Source organism: Coregonus lavaretus, assembly GCF_964263955.1.
Source record: "Coregonus lavaretus genome assembly, chromosome: 17".
NCBI lineage: Eukaryota > Metazoa > Chordata > Actinopteri > Salmoniformes > Salmonidae > Coregonus > Coregonus lavaretus.
The window spans coordinates 34,285,856-34,307,240 of NC_140004.1; the positions used below are offsets into that span (position 1 = coordinate 34,285,856).

At 44.3% G+C, this 21,385-nt stretch overlaps 1 protein-coding gene across 1 annotated transcript in view; it reads left to right on the forward strand.

Annotated features, from left to right (window-relative positions):
• Nucleotides 1-19,147, forward strand: part of LOC311144379 (dual specificity testis-specific protein kinase 1-like) — a gene marked incomplete at both ends in the record, with an annotated part of 43,854 nt that extends 24,707 nt beyond the window's left edge. Inside the window, 7 exons of the mRNA XM_084180397.1 lie at nucleotides 7,448-7,569; nucleotides 10,769-10,817; nucleotides 12,187-12,336; nucleotides 17,251-17,424; nucleotides 17,663-17,746; nucleotides 18,039-18,125; nucleotides 19,031-19,147. Of these exons, the coding sequence (XP_084036523.1) occupies nucleotides 7,448-7,569; nucleotides 10,769-10,817; nucleotides 12,187-12,336; nucleotides 17,251-17,424; nucleotides 17,663-17,746; nucleotides 18,039-18,125; nucleotides 19,031-19,147 (783 nt within the window). The remainder of the gene's footprint in view (nucleotides 1-7,447; nucleotides 7,570-10,768; nucleotides 10,818-12,186; nucleotides 12,337-17,250; nucleotides 17,425-17,662; nucleotides 17,747-18,038; nucleotides 18,126-19,030) is intronic.
• Between the last annotated feature and the right edge of the window lie 2,238 nt (nucleotides 19,148-21,385).

Consider the following 21,385-nt stretch of genomic DNA (forward strand, 5'->3'; position numbering starts at 1 on the left):
GAGTGTGCGGAGGAGCGGGGTGACGTGAGAGAACTTGGAAAGGTTGAACACCAGACGGGCTGCGGCATTCTTGATGAGTTGTAGGGGTTTAATGGCACAGGCAGGGAGCCCAGCCAACAGCGAGTTTTAGTAATCCAGACGGGAGATGACAAGTGCCTGGATTAGGACCTGTGCCGCTTCCTGTGTAAGGCAGGGTCGTACTCTCCGAATGTTGTAGAGCATGAACCTACAGGATCCGGTCACCGCCTTGATGTTAGTGGACAACGACAGGGTTTTGTCCAGGGTCACGCCAAGGCTCTTCGCACTCTGGGAGGAGGACACAACGGAGTTGTCAACCGTGATGATGAGATCATGGAACGGGCAGTCCTTCCCCGGGAGGAAGAGCAGCTCCGTCTTGCCGAGGTTCAGCTTGAGGTGGTGATCCGTCATCCACACTGATATGTCTGCCAGACATGCAGAGATGCGATTCGCCGCCTGGTTATCAGAAGGGGGAAAGGAGAAGATTAGTTGTGTGCCGTCTGCGTAGCAATGATAGGAGAGGCCATGTGAGGATATGACAGAGCCAAGTGACTTGGTGTATAGCGAGAATAGGAGAGGGCCTAGAACTGAGCCCTGGGGGACACCAGTGGTGAGAGCACGTGGTGCGGAGACAGATTCTCGCCACGCCACTTGGTAGGAGCGACCGGTCAGGTAGGACGCAATCCAAGAGTGAGCCGCGCCGGAGATGCCCAACTCGGAGAGGGTGGAGAGGAGGATCTGATGGTTCACAGTATCAAAGGCAGCAGACAGGTCTAGAAGGACAAGAGCAGAGGAGAGAGAGTTAACTTTAGCAGTGCGGAGAGCCTCCGTGACACAGAGAAGAGCAGTCTCAGTTGAATGACCAGTCTTGAAACCTGACTGGTTTGGATCAAGAAGGTCATTCTGAGAGAGATAGCAAGAGAGTTGGCTAAAGACGGCACACTCAAGAGTTTTGGAGAGAAAAGAAAGAAGGGATACTGGTCTGTAGTTGTTGACATCAGAGGGATCGAGTGTTGGTTTTTTGAGAAGGGGTGCAACTCTCGCTCTCTTGAAGACGGAAGGGACATAGCCAGCGGTCAAGGATGAGTTGATGAGCGAGGTGAGGTAAGGGAGAAGGTCACCGGAGATGGTCTGGAGAAGAGAGGAGGGGATAGGGTCAAGCGGGCAGGTTGTTGGGCGGCCGGCCGTCACAAGTCGCAAGATTTCATCTTTAGAGAGAGGGGAGAAAGAAGTCAAAGCATAGGGTAGGGCAGTGTGAGCAGGACCAGCAGTGTATTTTGACTTAACAAACGAGGATCGGATGTCGTCAACCTTCTTTTCAAAATGGTTGACGAAGTCATCCACAGAGAGGGAGGGGGGGGGGGGGGGGGGAGGATTCAGCAGGGAGGAGAAGGTGGCAAAGAGCTTCCTAGGGTTAGAGGCAGAGGCTTGGAATTTAGAGTGGTAGAAAGTGGCTTTAGCAGCAGAAACAGATGAAGAAAATGTAGAGAGGAGGGAGTTAAAAGATGCCAGGTCCGCAGGGAGTCTAGTTTTCCTCCATTTCCGTTCGGCTGCCCGGAGCCCTGTTCTGTGAGCTCGCAATGAGTTGTCAAGCCACGGAGCAGGAGGGGAGGACCGAGCCGGCCGGGAGGATAGGGGACATAGAGAGTCAAAGGATGCAGAAAGGGAGGAGAGGAGGGTTGAGGAGGCAGAATCAGGAGGAGATGTGAGGGACAAGGATTGAGCAGAGGGAAGAGATGATAGGATGGAAGAGGAGAGAATAGCGGGAGAGAGAGAGCGAAGGTTGCGACGGCGCATTACCATCTGAGTAGGGGCAGAGTGAGTAGTGTTGGAGGAGAGCGAGAGAGAAAAGGATACAAAGTAGTGGTCGAAGACTTGGAGGGGAGTTGCAGTGAGATTAGTAGAAGAACAGCATCTAGTAAAGATGAGGTCAAGTGTGTTGCCTGCCTTGTGAGTAGGGGGGGACGGTGAGAGGGTGAGGTCAAAGGCGTCAAGGCGTCAAGCTCATTGATGAACTCTCCAAGGGAACCTGGAGGGCGATAAATGACAAGGATGTTAAGCTTGAATGGGCTAGTGACTGTGACAGCATGGAATTCAAATGAGGAGATAGACAGATGGGTCAGGGGGAAAAGAGAGAATGTCCACTTGGGAGAGATGATGATTCCTGTGCCACCGCCGCGCTGACCAGATGCTCTCGGGGTATATGAGAACACATGATCAGACGAGGAAAGAGCAGTAGGAGTAGCAGTGTTTTCTGTGGTAATCCATGTTTCCGTCAGCGCCAAGAATTCGAGGGACTGGAGGGTGGCATAGGCTGAGATGAACTCTGCCTTGTTGGCCGCAGAATGGAAGTTCCAGAGGCTACCGGAGACCTGGAACACCACGTGGGTCGTGCGTGCAGGGACCACCAGGTTAGAGAGGCAGCAGCCACGCGGTGTGAGGCGTTTGTATAGCCTGTGCGGAGAGGAGAGAACAGGGATAGACAGAGGCATAGTTGACAGGCTACAGAAAATGGCTACAATAATGCAAAGGAGATCGGAATGAAATGAACTAAACATCTGGGAAAGCGAGAGAGCGGGGCCTCCCTCACTTACGTTTCACTGAAACACCCAAATATAACTCTCCCAACTTCCACCTCAGATACTATAAAACTACAGCGGTTCAATGTTTTCTAGGAATAGACTAACTTAGTGTATTCAGCTAGCTAACATGGTACAGTATTCTTTTGTGAAAACCGTCCAGGGCACCTAGTCATATGATGCCACAGCCAACTAGCATGCCGGCCTCCAACAACACGGTTTAGCACCAATACTCGGCCACAACAAACCACCAGTGTGTCAACACGCCAAGCAGATCATTCGTGTCCTTGTCTAACTTTGTGGGTTAGTCCCGACAGCTTGAGCGAGTCCGTCGTCAATTTATTCAGCCAGTTAGTTAGCTAGAATAGTTAGCATACTATCTATCCATTGCTTTCTACCAACGAAGAAACCCGTCCTCCCACGGCACAAACACACAGAGAGAGCCAAGCTAACGTTAACTAGTCACCCATGTCCCGAATTCCCTTGAACGGCTACCAGTATGTAATAACAAAACACAAATGTACAGTGAGGGAAAAAAGTATTTGATCCCCTGCTGATTTTGTACGTTTGCCCACTGACAAAGACATGATCAGTCTATAATTTTAATGGTAGGTGTATTTGAACAGTGAGAGACAGAATAACAACAAAAAAATCCAGAAAAACGCATGTCAAAAATGGTATAAATTGATTTGCATTTTAATGAGGGAAATAAGTATTTGACCCCTCTGCAAAACATGACTTAGTACTTGGTGGCAAAACCCTTGTTGGTAATCACAGAGGTCAGACGTTTCTTGTAGTTGGCCACCAGGTTTGCACACATCTCAGGAGGGATTTTGTCCCACTCCTCTTTGCAGATCTTCTCCAAGTCATTAAGGTTTTGAGGCTGACGTTTGGCAACTCGAACCTTCAACTCCCTCCACAGATTATATATGGGATTAAGGTTTGGAGACTGGCTAGGCCACTCCAGGACCTTAATGTTCTTCTTCTTGAGCCACTCCTTTGTGGCCTTGGCTGTGTGTTTTGGGTCATTGTCATGCTGGAATACCCATCCACGACCCATTTTCAATGCCCTGGCTGAGGGAAGGAGGTTCTCACCCAAGATTTGACGGTACATGGCCCCGTCCATTGTCCCTTTGATGCGGTGAATTTGTCCTGTCCCCTTAGCAGAAAAACACCCCCAAAGCATAATGTTTCCACCTCCATGTTTGACGGTGGGGATGGTGTTCCTGGGGTCAAAGGCAGCATTCCTCCTCCTCCAAATACGGCAAGTTGACTTGATGCCAAAGAACTCGATTTTGGTCTCATCTGACCACAACACTTTCACCCAGTTCTCCTCTGAATCATTCAGATGTTCATTGGAAAACTTCAGACGGCCCTGTATATGTGCTTTCTTGAGCAGGGGGACCTTGCGGGCGCTGCAGGATTTCAGTCCTTCACGGCGTAGTGTGTTACGAATTGTTTTCTTGGTGACTATGGTCCCAGCTGCCTTGAGATCATTGACAAGATCCTCCCATGTAGTTCTGGGCTGATTCCTCACCGTTCTCATGATCATTGCAACTCCACGAGGTGAGATCTTGCATGGAGCCCCAGGCCGAGGGAGATTGACATTTATTTTGTGTTTCTTCCATTTGCGAATAATCGCACCAACTGTTGTCACCTTCTCACCAAGCTGCTTGGCAATGGTCTTGTAGCCCATTCCAGCCTTGTGTAGGTCTACAATCTTGTCCCTGACATCCTTGGAGAGCTCTTTGGTCTTGGCCATGGTGGAGAGTTTGTAATCTGATTGATTGATTGCTTCTGTGGACAGGTGTCGTTTATACAGGTAACAAACTGAGATTAGAAGCACTTCCTTTAAGAGTGTGCTCCTAATCTCAGCTCATTACCTGTATAAAAGACACCTGGGAGCCAGAATTCTTACTGATTGAGAGGGGGTCAAATACATATTTCCCTCATTCAAATGCAAATCAATTTATAACATTTTTGACATGCGCTTTTCTGGATTTTTTTGTTGTTATTCTGTCTCTCACTATTCAAATAAACCTACCATTAAAATTATAGACTGATCATTTCTTTGTCAGTGGGCAAACATACAAAATCAGCAGGGGATCAAATACCTTTTTTCCCTCACTGTAGGTTATAACTTACCCCTAGCAGCTACTGTTAGCTAGCCAAGTGCAAAGCTAGCCACTGAATCGATTCGGCCAGTTCGCGTCTGTTAGCTAGGTCGTTCCAGCTATTGTTTAGTAGCTATCCAGGTAGCAACAAGCAAGCTACATTTCGAGCACAGTAGCTACTTACTACCTAACGTTAACGCTTCAGACAATGAGGTTAGAAATACAGCTTTATGGTAGGCATTATTGTATGTCATTATTGTAGACATTTAGCTGGCGTAATTACAGGTACTCTCAGGCGTGAAACAACTATCCACAGTTGCTAATAGTTACCAGTAGCTACCCGCTAGCTAGTCCAGGTAGTGGGTTAGCTAGCTTCGTGCTTCACCGGGCTCAGTCGAATACAATACTTACCTACAATAATTACATACAACAACCCACGATAACTACCTACAATACCTAACTACAATCTAAATACATAGTTTAAGCTTTACTCGACAAAGCTTAAACTATGTATATCAGCCATTTAAGCCAAGCTTACCTCCCGCCAGAGAGAGACACAACCTCACCCGATGACAACGACACAGCTCAATGTGTTTTTTAATGAAGGAAATAAGTATTTGACCCCTCTGCAAAACATGACTTAGTACTTGGTGGCGAAACCCTTGTTGGCAATCACAGAGGTCAGACATTTCTTGTAGTTGGCCACCAAGTTTGCACACATCTCATTAGGGATTTTGTCCCACTCCTCTTTGCAGATCTTCTCCAAGTCATTAAGGTTTCGAGCCTGACGTTTGGCAACTCGAACCTTCAGCTCCCTCCACAGATTTTCTATGGGATTAAGGTCTGGAGACTGGCTAGGCCACTCCAGGACCTTAATGTGCTTCTTCTTGATCACTCCTTTGTTGCCTTGGCCGTGTGTTTTGGGTCATTGTCATGCTGGAATACCCATCCACGACCCATTTTCAATGCCCTGGCTGAGGGAAGGAGGTTCTCACCCAAGATTTGACGGTACATGGCTCCGTCCATCGTCCCTTTGATGCGGTGAAGTTGTCCTGTCCCATTAGCAGAAAAACACCCCCAAAGCATAATGTTTCCAACTCCATGTTTGACGGTGGGGATGGTGTTCTTGGGGTCATAGGCAGCATTCCTCCTCCTCCAAACACGGCGAGTTGAGTTGATGCCAAAGAACTCGATTTTGGTCTCATCTGACCACAACACTTTCACCCAGTTCTCCTCTGAATCATTCAGATGTTCATTGGCAAACTTCAGACGGCCCTGTATATGTGCTTTCTTGAGCAGGGGGACCTTGCGGGCGCCGCAGGATTTCAGTCCTTCACAGCATAGTGTGTTACCAATTGTTTTCTTGGTGACTATGGTCCTAGCTGCCTTGAGATCATTGACAAGATCCTCCCGTGTAGTTCTGGGCTGATTCCTCACCGTTCTCATCATCATTGCAACTCTACGAGGTGAGATCTTGCATGGAGCCCCAGACCGAGGGAGATTGACAGTTATTTTGTGTTATTTCCATTTGCGAATAATCGCACCAACTGTTGTCACCTTCTCACCAAGCTGCTTGGCGATGGTCTTGTAGCCCATTCCAGCCTTGTGTAGGTCTACAATCTTGTCCCTGACATCCTTGGAGAGCTCTTTGGTCTTGGCTATGATGGAGAGTTTGGAATCTGATTGATTGATTGCTTCTGTGGACAGGTGTCTTTTATACAGCTAACAAACTGAGATTAGGAGCACTCCCTTTAAGAGTGTGCTCCTAATCTCAGCTCGTTACCTTTATAAAAGACACCTGGGAGCCAGAAATCTTTCTGATTGAGATGGGGTCAAATACTTATTTCCCTCATTAAAATGCAAATCAATTTATAACATTTTGACATGCGTTTATCTGGATTTTGTTGTTGTTATTCTGTCTCTCATTGTTCAAATAAACCTACCATTAAAATTACAGACTGATCATTTCTTTGTCAGTGGGCAAACGTACAAAATCAGCAGGGGATCAAATACTTTTTTATTTATTTAGGCTTAGTCCTGTATGAAATGAGAAACGGGTAGAATCATAGATGGGATGATTGCAGAATTAATCTATTAGTCTACTGTATTTGAACAGTGAATGTTCTGAGTAGAGCAAACACTGCTAGAGATACTACTGGCCATCAATCTGTTTCATGTTATGTGATGATTTAATCACAATTCAATAATGGAGTCATTAATTAATTTACCTGCAAAAATAGCTCCTTTCTGACAGTCACCTCACCTGCTTTTTTTGTACAGGTTACATGACTAGGTCTTGAGCAGGTTTTTAGTGGTTAAACTGTAAACACTCGTCTGTTTCTCTCCGGTGATTCACAGTACTGTAAAATAACTGTCTGTTTCTCTCAGGTGATTCACAGTACTGTGAAATAACTATTGTCAGTTTCTCTCAGGTGATTTACAGTCCTGTAAAATAACTATTGTCTGTTTCTCTCAGGTGATTCACAGTACTGTGAAATAACTATTGTCTGTTTCTCTCAGGTGATTCACAGTACTGTAAAATAACTCATCTGTTTCTCTCAGGTGATTCACAGTACTGTAAAATAACTATTGTCTGTTTCTCTCAGGTGATTTATAGTACTGTAAAATAACTATTGTCTTTTTCTCTCAGGTGATTCACAGTACTGTAAAATAACTATTGTCTGTTTCTCTCAGGTGATTCACAGTACTGTAAAATAACTTGTCTGTTTCTCACAGGTGATTCACAGTACGAGCCATAAGGTGATGGTGGTGAAGATCTATAAGAATGATGTGGACCAGGATAGCATCGTGCGTGAGATCAGCCTACTGCAGAAACTCTCCCATCCCAACATAGTCAGGTATTAGTCAGTTACTCACACCTTTTTGTGATGATCACTTATAATATTTGGTATATGACATTATTGATACCATGTAAGAATTTAGCATAATTGCTTATTAATTAACATGGTTTATCACATTAGCATATTAATAAGAATCAGTATCATCAGTCTGGCAAATTCACATAAATATTAATAGATGCATTGTACCTGTCAAATAAATGTAATAAATGAAATGAAAATTGTTTAGATAAGATTAGGCCTGATAAGCTTATAATGTTTGACTGTTAGCATTTATGTAAGATTAATATCTGTATTAGTACTAGTATTAGTAATACATTATGAATGGGAATGCTGGGATGCTGTGTGTACTTTCTGTGGTGCAGTCAATGGCTCAGGAACATAATGATCTAGTAGTCACAAAGGCCTATTCTACCCCTCTGAAGTGGTTACATAAGCCATGAAGGCATAGTGGATGTTATGACATGCACCATAGAATCATGGCATACCTTTCCTGAATTCCAGTCCAAAATATATGGTATTATACTGTATTTTGTACTTCCAGTCATACTTATACTGAATATACAGTGGGGAAAAAAAGTATTTAGTCAGCCACCAATTGTGCAAGTTCTCCCACTTAAAAAGATGAGAGAGGCCTGTAATTTTCATCATAGGTACACGTCAACTATGACAGACAAATTGAGAAAAGAAATTCCAGAAAATCACATTGTAGGATTTTTAATAAATTTATTTGCAAATTATGGTGTAAAATAAGTATTTGGTCACCTACAAACAAGCAAGATTTCTGTCTCTCACAGACCTGTAACTTCTTCTTTAAGAGGCTCCTCTGTCCTCCACTCGTTACCTGTATTAATGGCACCTGTTTGAACTTGTTATCAGTATGAAAGACACCTGTCCACAACCTCAAACAGTCACACTCCAAACTGCACTATGGCCAAGACCAAAGAGCTGTTAAAGGACACCAGAAACAACATTGTAGACCTGCACCAGGCTGGGAAGACTGAATCTGCAATAGGTAAGCAGCTTGGTTTGAAGAAATCAACTGTGGGAGCAATTATTAGGAAATGGAAGACATACAAGACCACTGATAATCTCCCTCAATCTGGGGCTCCACGCAAGATCTCACCCTGTGGGGTCAAAATGATCACAAGAACGGTGAGCAAAAATCCCAGAACCACACGGGGGGACCTAGTGAATGACCTGCAGAGAGCTGGGACCAAAGTAACAAAGCCTACCATCAGTAAGACTCTATGCCGCCAGGGACTCAAATCCTGCAGTGCAAGACGTGTCCCCCTGCTTAAGCCAGTACATGTCCAGGCCCGTCTGAAGTTTGCTAGAGTGCATTTGGATGATCCAGAAGAGGATTGGGAGAATGTCATATGGTCAGATGAAACCAAAATATAACTTTTTGGTAAAAACTCAACTCGTCGTGTTTGGAGGACAAAGAATGCTGAGTTGCATCCAAAGAACACCATACCTACTGTGAAGCATTGGGGTGGAAACATCATGCTTTGGGGCTGTTTTTCTGCAAAGGGACCAGGACGACTGATCCGTGTAAAGGAAAGAATGAATGGGGCCATGTATCGTGAGATTTTGAGTGAAAACCTCCTTCCATCAGCAAGGGCATTGAAGATGAAATGTGGCTGGGTCTTTCTGCATGACAATGATCCCAAACACACCGCCCGGGCAACGAAGGAGTGGCTTCGTAAGAAGCATTTCAAGGTCCTGTAGTGGCCTAGCCAGTCTCCAGATCTCAACCCCATAGAAAATCTTTGGAGGGAGTTGAAAGTCCGTGTTGCCCAGCGACAGCCCCAAAACATCACTGCTCTAGAGGAGATCTGCATGGAGGAATGGGCCAAAATACCAGCAACAGTGTGTGAAAACCTTGTGAAGACTTACAGAAAACGTTTGACCTGTGTCATTGCCAACAAAGGGTATATAACAAAGTATTGAGAAACTTTTGTTATTGACCAAATACTTATTTTCCACCATAATTTGCAAATAAATTCATAAAAAATCCTACAATGTGATTTTCTGGATTTTTTCCCCTCATTTTGTCTGTCATAGTTGACGTGTACCTATGATGAAAATTACAGGCCTCTCTCATCTTTGTAAGTGGGAGAACTTGCACAATTGGTGGCTGACTAAATACTTTTTTTCCCCACTGTAGCTACCCAGTCTTCACCTTTGTCTCAAGACATCTCCAGACATCTTCATTTATATGTCTTAAGAGGTCTCAAGACATGTCTCAAGATGACTCCAGACATGGTGAAGGCTGGGTATATATACACATGCTGCTGAGTCTTTGAGGTGCAGTCATGGCCACAGCGGGAGGGACATTGTCCTACCTTGTCACGTAGGCCAGCTCTACCCTTATGAAGTGGTTACATAAGGTGTGAAGGCATCGTGTTTGTCCAAGCAATCTTATTTTAGCCTTTCTTTCAAGGCCACAGTATCAGTGGTTATCAAACAGCACAGTTTATCTGCTGAGGTCAGAGAGTAGAGAGTCAGTGATGAAAGTGAATATGAGTCCAATACAATATGTACCTGGAACAGATAGGGCATCCATCCCTCTGTGAGTGGGCCCTACTCAAACAATGGTGTGAAAATCAGAATGATTTCTAATGTTGGAGCCTGAGAACATTGCCTTCCTCAGACACAGTGTTTCAATCCCAAGTGGCACCCTATTCCCTATATAGTAAACTAATTTTAACCAGGGCCCACAAGGTGCCATTTGGGACGCACTCACTGTGAGAAAGGCAATGTTATCAGGCTCCAACGTCAGAGCATTGTAAGGATTTCAGTCAAGGTATACAGTAAACCAGTGTCTGGAATGGATGTAGTTTTGAGGTTGTTAATCTCGGGTGAGCACTGGCCACCGGCGAGTTTCTTGATGTTGTGTCTGTCCACAAGAGCCTAGGTTGTTGTTGAATGTCTGGCTCAGCTGGTCATCAAAACATGTTTTCAGCCCTGAGCATCTTATGTAACTTACTGTATAAGTTGTGTATATTACGAACTGCGAGACAGATAGTGTGAAGACCGGTGGGGCCAGGATTTGATCCCACGCAGGCAGGGGATTGCATACGTGCCAAGGGTGGTGGTCTTATTAAACACTCAACCATGATCAAGCAGATCGATTGTATATTCTAAGTGTCATTATGATTCCCCATTATAATTATGTTGTTGTGATTCATTCTAGGTATCTGGGGATCTGTGTGAAGGAAGATAAACTCTACCCTATTTTAGAGGTGAGTGTTACTTTCTCCACCTTGGATGGATGACGTGTTCACACTAGTGAAATGAGTGGGGAGACACACTGTCTGTTTCTAGGACATGTACCCTATACATATAGAAGGTTGGGTTGTGTGTGTGAGCCGCTCCATCTGGACAAATATGGCCTGTAGCGACTGAAACATGTTGGTTTTTACAATAAAGAAGTAGTTTTATCAACTTCCAATAGTTGGTGAATTTCCTCCTCACTTCAGTTTGCTACTCAATTCATGCACCTTGGTTGGAGAACCAGCTGTGGCAGTGTTCCTTTTTCTTTGAACTCAACCCTTATTTCCAGGTCTGTTTTAGAATGTGAGTCTGATGGGGTGTCTATCTGTTTCAGTATGTTAGTGGGGACTGATGAGGTGTCTATCTGTTTCAGTATGTTAGTGGGGGCTGATGAGGTGTCTATCTGTTTCAGTATGTTAGTGGAGGCTGATGGGGTGTCTATCTGTTTCAGTATGTTAGTGGGGGCTGATGGGGTGTCTATCTGTTTCAGTATGTTAGTGGGGGCTGATAGGGTGTCTATCTGTTTCAGTATGTTAGTGGAGGCTGATGAGGTGTCTATCTGTTTCAGTATGTTAGTGGAGGCTGATGAGGTGTCTATCTGTTTCAGTATGTTAGTGGGGGCTGATGAGGTGTCTATCTGTTTCAGTATGTTAGTGGGGGCTGATGGGGTGTATATCTGTTTCAGTATGTTAGTGGAGGCTGATGAGGTGTCTATCTGTTTCAGTATGTTAGTGGAGGCTGATGAGGTGTCTATCTGTTTCAGTATGTTAGTGGGGGCTGATGGGGTGTCTATCTGTTTCAGTATGTTAGTGGGGGCTGATGAGGTGTCTATCTGTTTCAGTATGTTAGTGGAGGCTGATGAGGTGTCTATCTGTTTCAGTATGTTAGTGGGGGCTGATGAGGTGTCTATCTGTTTCAGTATGTTAGTGGGGGCTGATGGGGTGTCTATCTGTTTCAGTATGTTAGTGGGGGCTGATGAGGTGTCTATCGGTTTCAGTATGTTAGTGGAGGCTGATGAGGTGTCTATCTGTTTCAGTATGTTAGTGGAGGCTGATGAGGTGTCTATCTGTTTCAGTATGTTAGTGGGGGCTGATGAGGTGTCTATCTGTTTCAGTATGTTAGTGGAGGCTGATGAGGTGTCTATCTCTTTCAGTATGTTAGTGGGGACTGATGGGGTGTCTATCTGTTTCAGTATGTGAGGCTGATGGGGTGTCTATCTGTTTTTGTATGATAGTGGGGGCTGATGAGGTGTCTATCTGTTTTTGTATGATAGTGGGGGCTGATGGGGTGTCTATCTGTTTCAGTATGTGAGGCTGATGGGGTGTCTATCTGTTTCAGTATGTTAGTGGAGGATGTCTGGAGGAGCTGTTGGCCAGGAAGGATGTGTCTCTGTGCTGGAGGGAGAAGGTGGACCTGGCCTGTGACATCACCAGGGGAATGATCTACCTGCACTACAAGAACATCTACCACAGGGACCTCAACTCCAAGGTACAGTTGACCAGGGGAAAACCCCACCCACATCTACCACAGGGACCTCAACTCCAAGGTACAGTAGATTGACTGTAGATTATTGTTGTATTTGTGGTGCATAGACCATAAAGTAACCCAGAAAGTGAACAGGAAAATAAGGAAGGTCCACACTCAGCATTTGCAGTGAAAGAAAGGGGAAACTGTATGGGATGTTACCTCACACACTGGCTGTGTCTGAAATGGCAACCTATTCCCTATATAGTACACTACTTTTGGCCTGGCTACAGCCACTGACTGCTCTCTTTGATATTAGGAAAACCCCTACTCTTACATCAACCTTTAGCAACATCGTGCTGTGACATCATATAGTGATCACATTGGCAGGTCTCCCTTGTAAAAGAGGTCTTCTGACCTCAATGGGACTTCCTGGATAAATAAAGGTTAAATAAATTGGTTTTAACTGTTGTGGACAAAGTAGGGTACGGTTGAATTGAAGCTCATTTAGTAGTCAGACTGAGGTTGAGGATAACTCTCTACCATGTGAAGACATCAGCCTAGACAAATCGGTTGTCTCTCTCCCAGTTGCCAGGTTCCACAGAAGTGCAGGTCGGTTATGTTATGCAGAGGGGCCTAGCAACAAGCACAGTCCATTGTCATGCTAATGTACCCACTCTGAGCGTTGTTATTGTACGCACACACACACACAGACAGACTTGTGTACACACACACCAACAGCCAGTCCCTCTTTGTCTGGGAAAGTAGGGTCAGTGAGCAGTGGATCAATAGTAGAGGCCAGCCACAATACTGCCCTCTCTCTCTCTCTCTCCCTCCCTCTCTCTCTCTCTCTCTCTCTCTCTCTCTCTCCCCTTCCTCTATCCCTCACTCCTTTCTCTTTCTCTCTAGCTCTTTCTCTCTCTCTCCCTCACCACGTCCCATTTTAACAGCGACCCCTCTCACTCTCTACTAACTATGGGAATACTGGTGGTGACACTGACGTGTTCCATACTGACATTTAGCACGTCACCCAGAGGGACAATCCATTTGGCTCTGGTCTCAATGGTGGCATTTTACTGGAAAGTAATTGTTGTTTCTGCAAAGCAGTACTGTTGTTTTTCCCCCTAGACCCCCCACCGGTATCATTAGAGTTGGCAAAAGGATGCACACGTCTGTCTTCACAATTACAGAGAGTGTTTCAAAAGAGCACTGCTAGGATTGATGGCAGAAGGATATAGACAAGGTCTTTTCTCATGTGGAATCTGTCTCAACCTCGAGAGAAGGGACTTCAGTCTCTATAAATTACAGTGGATCCAAGCCAGACGTGCAAGGTAATTAATTATGTGCAGTGTAGGTTAAAACAATTTAGGTTAAAACAATTACTGTTTCAGTTAGAATCACAAGGTTAGGCTGCATAGCACAGCTCTGTCACGACTTCCGCCGAGGCTGCCTCCCCTCCTTGTTCGGGTAGGCTTCGGCGTTCGTCGTCACCGGCTTACTAGCCACTGCCGCTCCATTATTCATCATTCCATTTGTCTGGTCTTGTCAATCACACACACATGCTTTGTATCCCCGCATTAGTCCATGTATAAGTGTTCCCTCTGCCCCCCCTTGTCCTTGTGGGTGATTGTTTATTTGTGAGAGTAGTGTAGCTCGGTGGAGCTACTCGTACCTTGCATTCGGTGATTACCCTCCTGCGCCTGACTCCTTCTATCACACTCATCACAAGCTCTTCTGACATATCTCCTGTAGAAGCAATCATTAAAGTTAAAAATGACCAGAATTAGGAAAGGTATGGTGGATGTAATTGCAAACAAAGGTTTCTGTACCAAATATTAAGTTCTGCTTTTCTGATGTATCAAATACGTATATCATGCAATAAAATGCAAATGAATTACTTAAAAATAATACAATGTGATTTTCTGGATTTTTGTTTTAGATTCCGTCTCTCACAGTTGAAGTGTACTATGAAATAACACATATGGAATCAAGGCAAAGGGTGGCTATTTGAAGAATCTCAAATATAAAATATATTTTGATTTGTTCAACACTTATTTGGTTACTACATGATTCCATATGTGTTATTTCATAGTTTTGATGTCTTCACTATTATCCTACAATGTAGAAAATAGTACAAATAAAGAAAAACCCTTGAATGAGTAGGTGTTCTAAAACTTTTGACTGGTACTGTATAGGGAATATGGCGTCATTTGGGACGCAGCCTTGGTTGCAGTTTAGACTAATTCCTTAGATTTCCAGTGGCACAACCCTTTTTTAATTCCCCCTGAAACTCTCCATTCTAGATCTGTTTTTCCTGGAACTGTTGTTTTCTTTGGCTCTGAGGTGAGGGCCCATGCTAAATTTAGCGGTCAGGTTTGGTGCTTGGAGCGATACCCAGATTGCCCAATAATCACAGGCTGCTGAATGAAAACACTGGAGAGAGAGGGCCTGTGGTGTGGGCTCCCTTTGTAATGACCTCTAGATGCTGAGGAGATGTCAGCCAGCCAGTTGGCCAGTCAGCCAGCCAGCCAGCCAGGGCCTTCCCTCCCTCCTTCCCCTCCTCCTGCTTACCCTCATCAGCAGTTCCTGCTCTGCTCCACACCCCTGTCTGCCTATCTGTCTATTTTTCTGCCTGTCTACATGCCTTCTTTTTGCCGGCTTGCTTCTCTTCCTGACTCTCTCTGCCTGTCTATCTGCCTGTCTGTCGCTGCCTGCCTGTCTGCCTCTCTACACTCCAACCTGTCTGACCATCTTTCAGCCTGTCTGCCTCTGCCCTGCTTGCCTGCCTCTCTGCCTGCCTACATTTCTGTCTGTCTGCCTGCCCTGCCTGTCTCTTTGCCTGTCTGCCTGTCTGTCTGCTTGTTGCCTGCTTGCCTGCTTGCCTCTGTTCCTGACTCTCTCGCTCTCTCTATCTCTGCCTGCCTGTCTCTCTGCTTGCTTGACTTATGTAACCGCTCCACTACCTTGTGTCCTCTAGAGTAGCTCACCCACTCTTACTGAGCCCATCCAGCCCACTGGTGCTCTCTCCACACCTACAGTAAACCACCTACTATGGTAATCAACACCCCAACTCACATGGCTACAGTTGGGCTTTGTTCTCTGTATGCATAGATGCCAAAGCAGGTGGATTATCTACCCTGTAGCCCATCAGCAGAGCCCAGGTAAGGACTGAAAAATTTAGCATGGTTGGGAGGTGATTAGTGCAGACCCCATTGAGTCAGGCTATTTAAGAGTGTCTGGTCTGGCTGTCTGTATGTAGGGTCTCACCTTCATAAATGATGTAAATGTAATACTGTCTTCGTCCCAAATGGCACCCTATTCCCTACAAAGTGCACTACTTTTGACCTGAGCCCTATATGGGCCCTGTTCAAAAGTAGTGGACTATAGGGAATAGGGTGCCATTTGGGACACACACACTGTTATATCTGCTTACACTATGGAGAGAATCAAGAGATCTGCCACGAGATGTCTATCAACACGTTTACTCAGCTTTCCCTATAGGCCTGATTTGATTTGCTCAGGTAGCTAAAGAAGCATTATGTAGACCCACAGGCAGGTATAAAGTGTGAGATTCGAAGGCAGAGAATGTTCAGTTGAGTTGTCTGTATATTCAGACCGACTATTGGTGTGATGTACTAAAATAGTGTTAGACTGCTCTCTGGTGGTAAGCAGGTGTCATAACAGAAATGCTTAGAGTGGCAGTACTACTGTAGACTGAATCTATCCTTATTGTATAACATGCTGTTCATTTGGCTGGATGTCATGTTGAAATGGCTTGGCATACTGCGGTGTACTGTGGAAAATCATTTTAGATGTAGTGTATTTATACATGTTTTTGGTATATTGATTTGTATACTGTGGTCCAATGTGTCAGTGCCACGGTTAGGTGTTCAATTCCCACTGGGCCACCCATATGCAAAGGTATGCAGACACTAATGAAAAATTGCTTTAGATTAAAGTGTCTGCTTAACACTAGAACCGCCTGGCATACATATATATATACACACACACATATATACACACACACACACACACATATATATATATACAGTGAGGTAAAAAAGTATTTGATCCCCTGCTGATTTTGTACGTTTGCCCACTGACAAAGACATGATCAGTCTATAATTCTAATGGAGGTTTATTGGAACAGTGAGAGACAGAATAACAACAATAAAATCCAGAAAAACACATGTCAAAAATTGTATAAATTGATTTGCATTTTAATGAGGGAAATAAGTATTTGACCCCTCTGCAAATCATTACTTGGTGGCAAAACCCTTGTTGGCAATCACAGAGGTCAGACGTTTCTTGTAGTTGGCCACCAGGTTTGCACACATCTCAGGAGGGATTTTGTCCCACTCCTCTTTGCAGATCTTATCCAAGTCATTAAGGTTTCGAGCCTGACGTTTGGCAACTCGAACCTTCAGCTCCTTCCACAGATTTTCTATGGGACACTCTTAAAGGGAGTGCTCCTAATCTCAGTTTGTTACCTGTATAAAAGACACCTGTCCACAGATGCAATCAATCAATCAGATTCCAAACTCTCCACCATGGCCAAGACCAAAGAGCTCTCCAAGGATGTCAGGGACAAGATTGTAGACCTACACTACAAGAAACGTCTGACCTCTGTGATTGCCAACAAGGGTTTTGCCATCAAGTACTAAGTAATGTTTCGCAGAGAGGTCAAATACTTATTTCCCTCATTAAAATGCAAATCAATTTATAACATTTTTGACATGCGTTTTTCTGGATTTTTGTTGTTGTTATTCTCTCTCACTGTTCAAATAAACCTACCATTAAAATGATAGACTGATCATGTCTTTGTCAGTGGGCAAACGTACAAAATCAGCAGGGGATCAAATACTTTTTTCCCTCACTGTATATAATAATATATATGTATATACTGACATGTGGATTTGTATATGTCTGACTCTGCAGAACTGTCTGATCCGTGTGACGGCGCGGGGCAGGGAGGCCCTGGTCACAGACTTTGGCCTGGCCAGAGAAGTGGTGGAGCTGCCGGTTAAAGACCCGGAGAGGAAGCTCTCCCTGGTGGGATCTGCCTTCTGGATGGCCCCAGAGATGCTGCGTGGGGAACCCTACGATCGCAAGGTAAGGATACGTCACCAAGACCCTTCAATCGAGTAAATAGCCTTGTCTGAGTCAAAACTGACCATAGGGCAGGAGGCCCACAAGGCCACTGAGTTGGTCCATTTGAGAAGATGTGGTCAAAAATACTCCGGGTAGAAAGTTAGAGAGCTTTGTCATATCTTAGTATCCTAGTAGTTGGAACACAGTTCATCGTTGGTTGGAACTCTGTATGACAGACTTGGTTCTGTGTTCTCACCAGGTGGATGTATTTTCCTTTGGAATTATGCTCTGTGAAATACTGGCAAGGATCCCTGCAGACCCAGAGATTCTCCCAAGAACCCAGGTAAAGCTCTACTCTGTATTTACATTATATACGACCATAAGTGGAAAAGGCTTTGTTCATTTTGACACACACTAGCACAAACACACACATATATAGATACACGTATAGAAGTACATGAGACATACAGTATATCTACATAGATCCAGGTTTTCTACAATGTGTGAAAGCTCTGTCATGCACCATGTGTGAAATCTCTGGCGTGTACCATGTGTGAAAGCTCTGCCCTATTAACCATGTGTAATGACTGCTGGGCATGTGTGTGTGTGTGTGTGTGTGTGTGTGTGTTTGACAGGACTATGGCCTGGATGTGAGTGCGTTTAGGGATCTGGTGAGCGGGTGTCCTCAGCGCGTGTTGGAGCTGGCAGCCAGCTGCTGTCTGGTGAGTAGATACAGTACAGTATACTTTACAGTACAGTTCATACAGTATACTTTACAGCATAGTTCATACAGTATACTTTACAGCATAGTTCATACAGTATATTTTACAGCATAGTTCATACAGTATACTTTACAGTGTAGTTCATACAGTATACTTTACAGTCTGGTGAGTAGATGTAGTAAAGTATACTTTACAGTACAGTTCATACAGTATACTTTACAGTACAGTTCATACAGTATACTTTAAAGTTCATACAATTATGTAGGGCTGAACCTGCCGAGTTGAATGTTTTAATTATACCCTATGCCCGGGCTTTTCTCTGTTTAATTTTACAATTTGTATAATGTTAAATATTAGCCACTATTGGGAGCCACCGTCAGTAATACCCACATACATTTATAACTGTCACTTTAGTGTTCAATTTGTAGCCTACATTTTGCATCATTCCATTCCATTCCGTTTCCCTTTCTTTCCTCTTCACGTCCATGCAAGTTGTTCCTGAGGCTCACTAGCATTAGTGGATCATATTAGGATAACTTTGTGCAGTAATTTGGGACATGTAGCCTATTTGAATCATTATGGAACTCAGACCACACGTAGAAGGTTAAACCTGGAGCCTGGAGCACGGTTCACGACGACTGACCAGACCAACTACTGTGAAGCATATAGGAAAGGCGTGCGTAGGAAAGCCGTAATTTCCTAAGCCGGAATCAGGCCCAAAGCGTCTTAAAGTGGAAATGCTGATCTAGGATCAGGTCCTCCGTGTCCAAATCGTATTTATTATAATATTAATAACAAAACTGATCCTATATACGCACTCCTACTCTGAGACGCTTTGTGAACAGTTAGTTTTAAACCCCAGACAAGGCCCAGTACTGATCCTTGTGCTTCCTCTGTGTGTTCAGATGGAGTCCTTCAGGAGACCGGCATTCACAGAGCTGCTGGATGAACTGGGGGAGATCGCTGAGACTCTGGAACCGCCCCCTAACCCGCCCCCTAACTCAGAGCTGACCACTGGGTGAGCTGCCTGGGTTGGCCGAAGCCCCACCCACCCACCCATCTATCCTGAGGAGGACTGGAGGACTTATATAGTGTATGATGTTTTACCAGGGCCTTGTGCTCTGGTCAAAAGTAGTGCACTATATAGGAAATAGGGTGCCATTTGGGACGCAACAATAGACAGTTGCACAGGGTCAGGGGGCAGGGGCACAACACTTCACCAGGATGACCTCTCTATAGGGGCTGACCTCTCTGTTTGTGCCTACCTACACCACACCTAAACTGCACCTACAGATGTGTCGGTGGGTGGCTCCACAACTTTCAAATGAGACACTGGTGGATTGATGGATGGAATAGACCGTATGTATCTTGAAGAGAGAGTTTCTTTGGAAGGTTTCTTTGAATGCTTTATTTGACCAGTTCACACACTTTGTGTACAGTTGATTATTTCACCTAGGTGATAGAAGTTGGGCATAATTTTTTTTAAAGGCATGTCTTTCCTTAATTTACATTTTCTTAATCTTAATCTCATATGCTGCTTTTTTGTTTAAATTTGTTGTGTTGTTGTTGTTAATGTTAATGACAGTGTTTAGTGATGTAACTGATGATGATGAGGATAAAGATCATGATGATGAGGAGGAGGATGGTGATGGAGGAGGATGATGGTGATGGTGGTGGTGATGGTGATGGAGGAGGATGATGGTGATGGAGGAGGATGATGGTGATGGTGGTGATGATGGTGATGGAGGAGGATGATGGCGATGGTGATGGAGGAGGATAATGGTGATGGAACGGGGATGATGATGGTGATGGAGGAGGATGATGGTGATGGTAATGATGATGGTGGTGGAGGAGGATGATGGTAATGGTGATGATGATGGTGATGGAGAAGGATGATGGTGATGGAGGAGGATGATGATGGTGATAATGATGATGTGATGATGATGATGATGATGATTATGGTGATGAAGGTGATGATGATGTGATGATGGTGATGATGAAGGTGATGAATGTGATGGTGAGGATGATGATAGAGACACTCATCTGTTGATTTATTTCCTTCAACCGTTGTTTTCGATTGTCTTTCTATTTCTATTGTATTGTTTTGTTCAACTCTGCCTAAATCACCAGACGCTAGAGAGATGTCATGCTCAACACTCCATGTCACCTCTTTTCAGACAGGAAATTACTTCAGTTCAGTTAGCTGAGCTGTGAATAGGGCTGTTGTTGTTCACAGCTTTACAAGGAACTCAACAAAGACATCACCAGGGCACTGATTCTGACCTGCTGCCATCAATTCAGCTAGCTAGCACAATGCAGACGGCAGGCAGGCTAGTACCGGTGGGTGCACAGTGGATAGGTCTAGCGGCAGGTAGCTTAGTGGGTAAGAGCATTGTGCCAGTAACTGAAAGGTCGCTGGTTCTAATCTCCGAGCTGACTAGGTGAAAAATCTGTCGATGTGCCCTTAAGCAAGGCACTTAACCCTAATTGCTAATGTAAGTCGCTCTGGATAAGAGCGTCTGCTAAATGACTAAAATGTAATGTAAAAATGTCTACCCAGCGGGCAAAACTGGTTCATGACGTAACCCAGCGAGCAAATGACGTAACCCAGCGGGTAAAACTGGATAAAAAGACGTCATTTCAACCAGTTTTGCCCACTGGGTTACGTCATTAGCTAGTTAGTAAAGTTCAGCTCAAGTTATTCACCCTGAACTCAGTCTACCTGGCCGAAGATCTTATCTCAGTGGATCTGTATTTTTTTGTTCTTATATACAGTACAGTACAGTATGTCATATTTTTTCCTTAGCTCATTTATCATCAATCTTAAATAATCTATTTATTTATTTATTTATTATTTTCCAGTTTTTTGCAATCTACATATGCATAATTAATATTCGGGCATCTACAGTACTGGGTACTTGTTACATTTTATTTAATACCCAATCTGATATATCTGGTCATTCATGTGTTGAAACTGTGGCTGTAAATATTCCAACTGTCTGTGAGAACTGTCCATGCTCTTGCCAAGTCACATGTATTTGCCAGTAAGTATGTGTCACCATCTTAATCTGATCTTTAAAGAGTCACTTGAAGAGCAGACAAAAATCTGCCAGCTGCTGTAGGAACATTGCAAAGATTTTGTTTTCTCATTTCAAAGTCTCTTAATTGAGCTATTGTTTCAAAAAGCATATCAAATAATTGTGTAAAATATTCTAAACTGAAGCATACAGACATATATGTAAGTCTTGGACAAGTAGCTA